The 9171-nt window shown below is 36.9% G+C and overlaps 1 protein-coding gene across 1 annotated transcript in view; it reads left to right on the top strand.

Moving 5' to 3' along the window:
* The window catches only part of Zir (dedicator of cytokinesis), an 8376-nt gene extending 3933 nt beyond the window's left edge, over positions 1-4443 (top strand). The window contains exons 13-21 of the mRNA XM_017910318.1: positions 4-1705; positions 1775-1902; positions 1977-2239; positions 2317-2576; positions 2655-3089; positions 3168-3520; positions 3601-3803; positions 3873-4192; positions 4272-4443. Of these exons, the coding sequence (XP_017765807.1) occupies positions 4-1705; positions 1775-1902; positions 1977-2239; positions 2317-2576; positions 2655-3089; positions 3168-3520; positions 3601-3803; positions 3873-4192; positions 4272-4326 (3719 nt within the window). The 3' untranslated portion in view covers positions 4327-4443. The remainder of the gene's footprint in view (positions 1-3; positions 1706-1774; positions 1903-1976; positions 2240-2316; positions 2577-2654; positions 3090-3167; positions 3521-3600; positions 3804-3872; positions 4193-4271) is intronic.
* Positions 4444-9171: the final 4728 nt, after the last annotated feature.

The following is a 9171-nucleotide window of genomic DNA, read 5'->3' as shown; positions in this document are numbered from 1 at the left end:
CAGGAATGGAGTCGGAATTAAAATCAGCCCTGCTGGAATTGGCAAGAGCATCTCACTCTGCTTTAGTACGATCGCTACCTCAATTGCTGGATCAATTAATATCCCTATTAGTAAGGCCTCCAACCTTGCCATCTCAACCACTGAACGTGGCAGCTACGGTGTTCGAGGCCATAGGTCTGCTAGTCCGAAATATCACTAATTTACCTGATGGTCAATTAGATCCTCACGGAAGACACGCTCTTCTGGCTACTTACGTTGCTTATCAGTGTTCTTTACCACAAATGACGAACAGTCCTGGCATTGTTCGAGCTCAGAGTAATCCCGACCTACCTCTAGAGGACTTAGAAATGGAGGTACACTCCCGAGGACTCGATCGAACAGCCTCGATGCGCCAAGAATCGCCTTCCATAAATAGCCAGCCTACCAGAAGACTCCTACACGAGGAATTGGCATTACATTGGGTAGTATCGACAGGACAGGCGCGAGAATTGGCTATCACGTATTCGTGGTTTTTCTTGGAATTGATCGTTCGCTCAATGGTTGTGACATTATCGGAAATGGGGCTATTGGACGCTCCACGGAAGTCGAGGTTCTCTCCACAATTTTGTGACGATGTGGCTACACTCACTGCAGCTTTAACTTCAGACGTGATTTCACGTTGTGGGAAAGAAAATAGAGTACCCAATAATTTAATATCGAGTCTAGGCAATTTTCTATCTGATTTACTATCCATAATGGATAGGGGATTCGTTTTATCCTTGACTCGTGCTGCCTGTTGCTCTTTATCGGATGCATCTATGCACATTCCTGATTCAGCTGCACTTTACGCCCTGAAATTGGATCTTGTGCGAACAGTATGCTCTCACGAACACTATGTGGCGCTGAATCTCCCATTTGGGACTGGATACACATCTGGATCGGCACCAGCTTCGCCTAGTCCATCGACTGGAAGCTCTGGCAGTCTGATATCCACTCTAGTGCCTGGAGACCGAGCAAGATTCTCTGAACTCAGTCAGGAATTTCGGCAGCAACACTTCTTGGTGGGAATTGTTTTATCAGATTTATCTAACACTCTAGAAATACCAAATCCTATGCTCCAAAACAAAGCCATTGGAACTGTTAGACACCTGATGGCATACCACGACGTTGATTCACGATATTCTGATCCTGCCGCGAAAGCAAGGGTCGCTGCACTATATCTACCACTTCTAAATATTATAATGGATGCTCTACCACAGCTCTATCATTGGGATTCGAAAGACAAGAGCGTCTATCCAGACGAGTCTGGATCTATCACGCAATCTGTGGCTCTAGCCATAGCTGGTGGTGTTTCTGCAGACACAGCAGGAACCCAATGCAGAGTTTCCTTGAGTTCAGAGGCTACAAGACATCTTTTGATGTGTGTCTTGTGGGTACTAAAAGGATTAGAACAGTCTGCGTTGGCTCAATGGTGTTCAGAACTAAGTTCTAGGCGTATACTGTGTCTTCTTCAAGTTCTCAATATTGCCACTGCAGCATTTGAATATAAAGGGAAAAAAGCGCTAAAGAGACTACCACCGCAAGCTGCAGTCACGAGTGATATACGATCTAGATTGGAGGATGTGATTCTTGGTCAAGGAAGCGCAAGAAGCGAGATGATGTTGAGAAGAAAAGAAAGAATGAGTGGGGACAAACTTCGATGGCGTAAAGATCAAATGCCTTATAGGTATGAAGACTAGTTTATATCTGTGAAGACTTTAATGTTAAGTAATTTGTGATTGATTTGCTTTTTAAGATCCTGTGAACAGTCAGAAGGAAGAGCTGTGGAACAAGATGCTCATATAGAAGGTGCCTTAGCAGCAGAAGCCTCTCTGGTGGTTCTAGATACTTTGGAAACAGTTGTTCAAGCTGATGGAGGAGGAGGTACTTTGTTACCTATACACAAATTTTACAAATTCTATGCTTTGTATACTCATACAAATTTTAATATATTGCAGGTGCAGTTGTAGGAGCAGTGTTGAAAGTTCTTTTAAGAGCATTAGCAAGAAATCAGAGCACATCTGTGTTGCAACATATGTTTAATACTCAACGAGCTTTAGTGTTTAAATACCACAGTGCTCTGTTTGACGAGGAAAGCGAGAGATGCGGTGATCTGTGTTTAACATTACTCACTAGATGCAGCTCTCCCTTAAGTGCCGTTCGGAGTCATGCTGCTGCCAGTCTTTATCTATTGATGAGGCAAAATTTCGAAATTGGAAATGTATGTGTTTGGATAACACATAATCAAGCTATCAACAATATATTTTTTAAATATACTAAATAATGTAATATTTCTAGAACTTTGCTAGAGTTAAAATGCAAGTTACTACTTCTCTGTCTGCTCTTGTTGGAAGAGGAAGAGCTCCTAGCGAAGGAGCACTTAGAAGAGCATTAAAAACAGTACTAGTGTATGCTGAGAGAGATACAGAATTAGTAGATACAAGTTTTCCAGAACAAGTGAAAGATCTTTTGTTCAATCTACACATGATACTGTCTGATACTGTTAAAATGAAAGAATTCCAGGAGGACCCAGAGATGCTTTTAGATCTCATGTATAGGTAATTGTATTGAAAGTAAGAAGTAGTTACAAAATACAAAATATAAATTTCATTAAATTAAAATTAATGATTCCCTAGAATTGCAAAGGGATATCAAGGTTCGCCAGATCTTAGACTTACGTGGCTAGCAAACATGGCTCAACAACACATGGAAAGAAAGAATCATACAGAGGCAGCTATGTGTTTAGTGCATAGTGCTGCTTTGGTAGCAGAATATTTACACCTCTTAGAACCAGGAGGTGGAGGACGTCCAGTAGGAGCTGTTGCTTTAGCTCCTGTCACTCCAAATGCTTTAGAAGAGAGTGCTGTGGGTGATGATGTGCTGGCAAGAAGAGAGGAAGGCTTGTGTCTAGGACCAGACTTTTCAGAAAGTGGTTTAGCTGGTTTATTAGAGCATGCTGCTAGTTCTTTTCATGCAGCTGGAATGTATGAAGCCATTCCTGATGTATACAGAGTGTTGCTTCCTATAGCAGAAGCTGCTCATGACTATAAAAAATTAGCTAATATTCATGGGTATGGTATTTTTTGTTTTCTGAATACATTATTGTAAAGACGAATTTGTGTTTTAATTTGTGGTTTTTCTGATCATAGGAAACTTCACGAAGCATATACACGCGTGGAACAATTAGCTGGAAAGCGAGTGTTTGGAACGTATTTCAGAGTTGGATTTTATGGTGGACGTTTTGGTGATCTCGCTGGTGAAGAGTTTGTTTATAAAGAACCAACTTTAACAAAGCTGCCAGAGATATTTTCGAGGCTGGAAAATTTCTATGCCGAGCGATTTGGTACAGAGAACATTGTGATAATAAAGGATTCAAATCCTGTGGATCCTAGCAAATTAGAACCTGATAAAGCTTATGTCCAAATCACATATGTTGAACCATATTTTGAACCACACGAACTTAGGCATAGACCAACTATTTTTCATAGAAATTTTAATATTAGTAAGTACTGTTTTGAATAACATTAAATAATTTGGAAAGTTTATTTTTTCTCTATTACTATTGCATTGAAAAATGTGTAGAGCGATTCGTATATGCAACACCATTTACACCTGGTGGCAAGGCTCATGGAGAATTAAGGGAACAGTGTAAACGTAAGACAATTTTAACAGTAGCTACGCATTTTCCTTACTTGAAAACGAGGATTCGCGTGGTTGCTAGGAAACAAATAGTCCTAAGTCCAATTGAGGTTGCAATTGAAGATATACAAAAGAAAACTGCAGAGGTAAATATAATACTTCAAAAAGAAATAAATTTTGTTTTTATAGTTTCACTATACTTGAATCTATTTCAGGTTGCAGCAGCTACAGCCCAAGAACCACCAGATGCAAAAATGCTGCAAATGGTCCTTCAAGGTTGCATTGGTACAACAGTTAATCAAGGCCCTGCAGAAGTGGCAGTCGTTTTTCTTTCTGGATTAAGAGAACAGAATGCACAACCTACTAGACTGCAGCATAAATTACGCTTATGTTTCAAGGATTTCTCAAAGAAGTGTCTGGATGCTTTAAGAAGAAACAAAAATTTGATTGGACCAGATCAACGAGATTATCAACGAGAACTGGAAAGAAATTACCAAAGATTAACAGAAAGGCTTTCTCCTCTTATTGCATGGAGGTATGAAAAGTTTAATTGGAATAAATAATATTTGACGTTAATATATTAAGCAGTATACTTTTTTTTCTTAATTATACAGTGGACCTTCATTAGCATGTCAACAAAGTATACCATCAGCATCACCACGCTGGTAAAATTACTGATTGCTGCTAATTAACAATTACCAAAGATCACTGATGGAAGTATTTAGTGTTCATAAAATATCAGCAGCATATGCTTCTTATAATATTGAAATATAGGCATATATATATTATATTTATATCTATTCACTTTTTATAACTATAAAGCATTTTGACCTGCTGATATACACAATATCTGCCTTAGACAGTTTAATACTATACCCGTATGTAAAGTGAGATTAGGACATTATATCAAGAACAGTTACTAGTCCACTGATTAGAAAAAGACAACTTATTTCATACAGGAGATTTTTCGATAATAATAAAATAGAAGTATTATTTCTTATAAGAATAACTCTTTCCTTTAAACAAATACATGGGAATTGACATCTTTTTTTGTTTTTTATAGTATTTGTACTCTGCTTTTAACTAAACCTTTTGTAACAATTACAATCATTAGCATAGGTAAGCAAGAATGTCAATACTAAAAGTATAATAATATAATTTTCTGTGTAATTGCCTTTTTAATAATTGCATAGATGAGCATTATTTTCAATTGTCTTTAATACACTTACATAGTTAGTAACTTATAATTATATTTAACATGAATTTATTAACTGTGTTTATATTTTGCATCACAATGCATAACATACTACCTAGCATATAGAAGCTAAATGTCTATTTATGTATTTAGTTATTAAGGAAGCTGTGATTTTTGGAATTACGAATATTATTTCATAAACAATTGCAGAAACTTATAATAATAGACTTTTTGCCAAAAAGACTTAAAACTTTTCTTTATAGCAAATTAATAAATTTAATTATTTGCAACATACACATTACATTCTTATATGAATATTGTTTTGTTTGTGATTAGTATATTATACATAAGTAGGTTAATTTTTCATAAGAATAATTTATGCAGTCATAAAAATCTTTGGGCATAATCAAATTCTTATTACTATTACTTACAAGTCTATCATTAAAAGTTTCTCTAATGTTTTTACATCAGAAATGATTGATTTGATACAAAATATGTTTGAAGAATGCAGTCAGTCTATTTTCTAAGTTTCAATCGTACGGCTGATAAATATACTTTTAACAATGCTAAAGATACGAATAACAAATTTATTACATTCTTTTAAGCTACAAGCTTCTAGTCGAAAACACATGCAATCTTATTGTTTATATGCATAATTGATTAAATTACATCTAATGTTTAATGGTAATTTATATAAATGCATATTGGTAGCATAATTTTGCAAGTAAGCTAAAAAAATAAGATTGAAAAGTAATAAATCCACACTAGTTATTTCTATAGAAATACATTATTTTTTGGAATTAAAATGCAATTATGTTAGGAAAACATCTTCAAACATAAAATTGTACTTTAGAAACCGGTTGCTTACAATGGCAATACACATTATATTTATACGAAATAATTTAGTGAAACTGCCGTGGATGTAAACTTTTGTATGTCACAGAATATTCAAAATATATATCCATTTTATACTTCGCTACTTACCAACTTTTTCTGATGACTCCTAATGCCGGATGCCGAGAGGTAGAGGCAATCAAAAATGTAACATACTTAGAAGCACCCATTGTTATAGTTCGAAAGTCTAATGAACTAAGATGGCGTTATTGAATATGACTCTCGTTTAAAATAAACGTTACCACCTAACAATCAAATGAAGAGTTAAAAACTGAAAAAAAAAATTTATTAATTAACATGATCAAAAAATTTTTTCGAAAAAAAAAATAAATATAATAAATTTATTCTAGAAAAATGATAACTCAGAGTTTAAAAAATGCGAAATATTGAAAAATTAAAAAGGAACTGTGGAGCGGTAAAAGTTTTCACGTTTAAATTTCAAGTGGATTATCTTCACTGGATTATTCTTTCCTTTTTTTTCTTTTTTCTTTTTTCTTTCATATCCCGGTTTAACGAGACTCGTTATTCACTATTGAGCAGATCAAAAAATATAAATATATATATATGAAAGAAAATCTGATATTTGAAAAAAAGAGAATTGCGTGTCAATTATCGGAACGTTTATACATGTAACCGTTTTTCTTTCATCAAAGGCAGCCATTCATTATCAGAGGTTGATATCCTTTGGCTCGGATACATTTCAAGCTCGTCGTTACTCTAAATTAAACGTCCGAATCCGATTTTCGGCTTAATCCCTTTGTCAGGGACGAAAGGTTTGCCCGTAGATAAAGATATCGCGAGTTCAAAGGGGTACTTAATTAACACACACGAGTATTGATAATCGCCGCGTATCACAATGGAACACTTTGTACCCACCTGAAAATGGCCCCTGTATTTTCCATTTGGAAATGACCATTTACAATTAATGCTCCAACGTTTCATTACATTCCGCGTATAACGAAAAATTCCGACAAAATTCCCCGCCACTCATTTAAATAAAAATATTCATAATCCTCGCGAAACGGCCAAAGTTCAGCCGAAAATGAAATTACCGGAATCCCACTACGGGATTAAAATTAAAACCGAAATTAAAATTAAAACGGAAATTCGTCGAAAAAATCTTGCTTTATCTCGGTATACGGGCGGGTGAGGGGGGGTATACCGAAATTCGTTGAACCCCAACTTTTTCCTTGCGTAATCGAAATCGCGGCAACTTTTCCAGCAACTTTCCACGAGAAAAGTCGTTTGAAAGCCGTGAAATCGCCGGTCGAATATTCGCGAAGCGAGGATATCGCGCAATATACGAGCACCAGAAATTCGTTACAGCGTACAAAGGGGTGACACGAGTGAGGGTTGTAGAAAAACTGATACGGAAAGTTGGTCGGCAGGATTTCGGAAAAATAATATTCCACGGGGAACCCCCGCTGCGGAATGCAGTCGCGTAAGCTAAACGTCGTATCGCCCGGTCGCTAATCCGTCTAATCTGTCCCCGAAATGAAATAGTTGCGATTCTTTCAATGGCCTGACCCACCCTCGCGACACGTTTAAGTGGCTGGAAACACTTGACCCGCGTGGCACGAGAAAGATGGGGACGATGGATCCGAGTAGTTTACAGCGAGGGGATCAAGCTCGGGGGGACAAAGTGACTGTCGAAGATACGATCGTTCTTCCCTTTAATCGGCCACGGCAACATGCCTGCTGACCTTTGATCCTGCACCCTCGCCCGCGCAAGAATCGTTTAATGAATCCACGCGAAATTCCTCGTGCTTTGCCCCGCTCGTTAACGCGTTCGTCGTTCAATGTATCGGGTTCGATCGGCTCGGCTTCTGTTGCCTCGTAAATGATGCAGCGTAAAATCAGCCTCGCGATTAGGGGGCCGATGCTATTTTCCGGACGAGGATGGAACTGGCTGTGACTAAATGATTTACTGGTATAAGGATATTTATGTGGTTGGATGCAGGTGAGGGTATTTCATTGTTTTCATGGATTTGGAAATTTTTATTTCATTTTTTGTCCGGAAGTAAACAAAACTAATATTAACAATTAAAAAACAATTTTCTTCGTCTAGTATTGGATTTTTGGAATAGATGGTATTTTCCCCTGTATATAAATAACAATCAGTATCATTATTCTATGTAATATTCTTTGCTCGAAACAAAATTACCAATTTCTATTAAAAATATCGGTATTTTTTTTTATCAACCCAATGCTATTCGTATAATAATATACGAATGAAAAATTAAAGTAAAGTCGGGTGAGTAAATGCTACTTAAGGACTTAAGGACTTGGGAAGCAATTAAATCTTACAGTGTAATGTAGGAATATAAAGAATCGTACTTGAAGGAAGAATAATAAATAATTATTCATTAGCAAACTACTAATTCCCAATTTTTTCTTTTTTTTTTTAATTTAAAAATTAGAATTATCTGGTAATAAAGAAGAAAATGAAGAAATTCAGGAACCAAGCTAAGAAACTTTTCAAGTACCGTCGCAACTTTATTTCAGTTCGATCTACACGACCAACCCTCGCTGCTCTCCTAATCTCATCGCAACCGTTAATTACACTCGCACATAATCTGCACGCGTGTGCAACGGATACACGAGTGGGATAGAGGGGTTTGCGAGAAAAATTCGTGCAGGAAGAACGTTACACAATAACGGTGGTCCGCGTCGTTGCTACCCCGTCGCTTTTTGATTCACCTACGTGCCTCCACGATCCCTCCAGTTCCCCAGGCGAAGGTGGGGCTGTAGCAGAAAGAGCGGGAGGGAGTGGTGACTTTTATTACCCCGTCTGATGTTATGAATGCGAGCTGTGCGCAACCCCTCTGCGTGCACCCCGGCCATCCCGCGCTCCGCCAAAGCGGTTATGCTTTTTACGACATGTATATCCGTGGTCGCGATTAGCGACAGCTATAAACCGAGAAAACACTCGAGGATCCACCTCTGGAAAGCGTATTCCGATAAGCAAGTGAAAGGAAATTCGAGAAAATTTTTTGGACGCTTAAAATTCTTCGGGTTCCTCGTATCTTGGAAAATTCTTCCAATTTTTGGCAATTATACTGTCCAGAGTTCATTTTCTTTATTTTTCCAGAACAAATAATTACTCTCTCCGTCGATAATTAATTATTAACGTATTGCATTTTAAAATCTTTATCGCGACGAAATTTATTCTTGTATTGTAAATTCTCTTTGCTCTTACAACGAAGAATTCTTGAAGAAAAATACTGTGGGGTTGGTCTACTAGGTAATACTCGGTGTATATCCAAACGAAGAAGCTATTTTATTAGCGTTATGTCAGTGTCTAATCTTGAATTTGAATTTATAATAAACAAATATTTAAAAATTTCCTTAAATGTCTAGAAAATTATTTTTAACTTCCCGAAAATTAATTCCAAGTTACTGAAATTGTAGAATACAGGAAATTT

The sequence above is a fragment of the Eufriesea mexicana genome, unplaced genomic scaffold (assembly GCF_001483705.2).
Source record: "Eufriesea mexicana isolate 0111107269 unplaced genomic scaffold, ASM148370v2 scaffold113, whole genome shotgun sequence".
In the NCBI taxonomy this organism is placed as follows: Eukaryota; Metazoa; Arthropoda; class Insecta; order Hymenoptera; family Apidae; genus Eufriesea; species Eufriesea mexicana.
The sequence above is the reverse complement of the archived record's forward strand: the minus strand, read 5'-3'. Positions and strand labels throughout refer to the sequence as shown.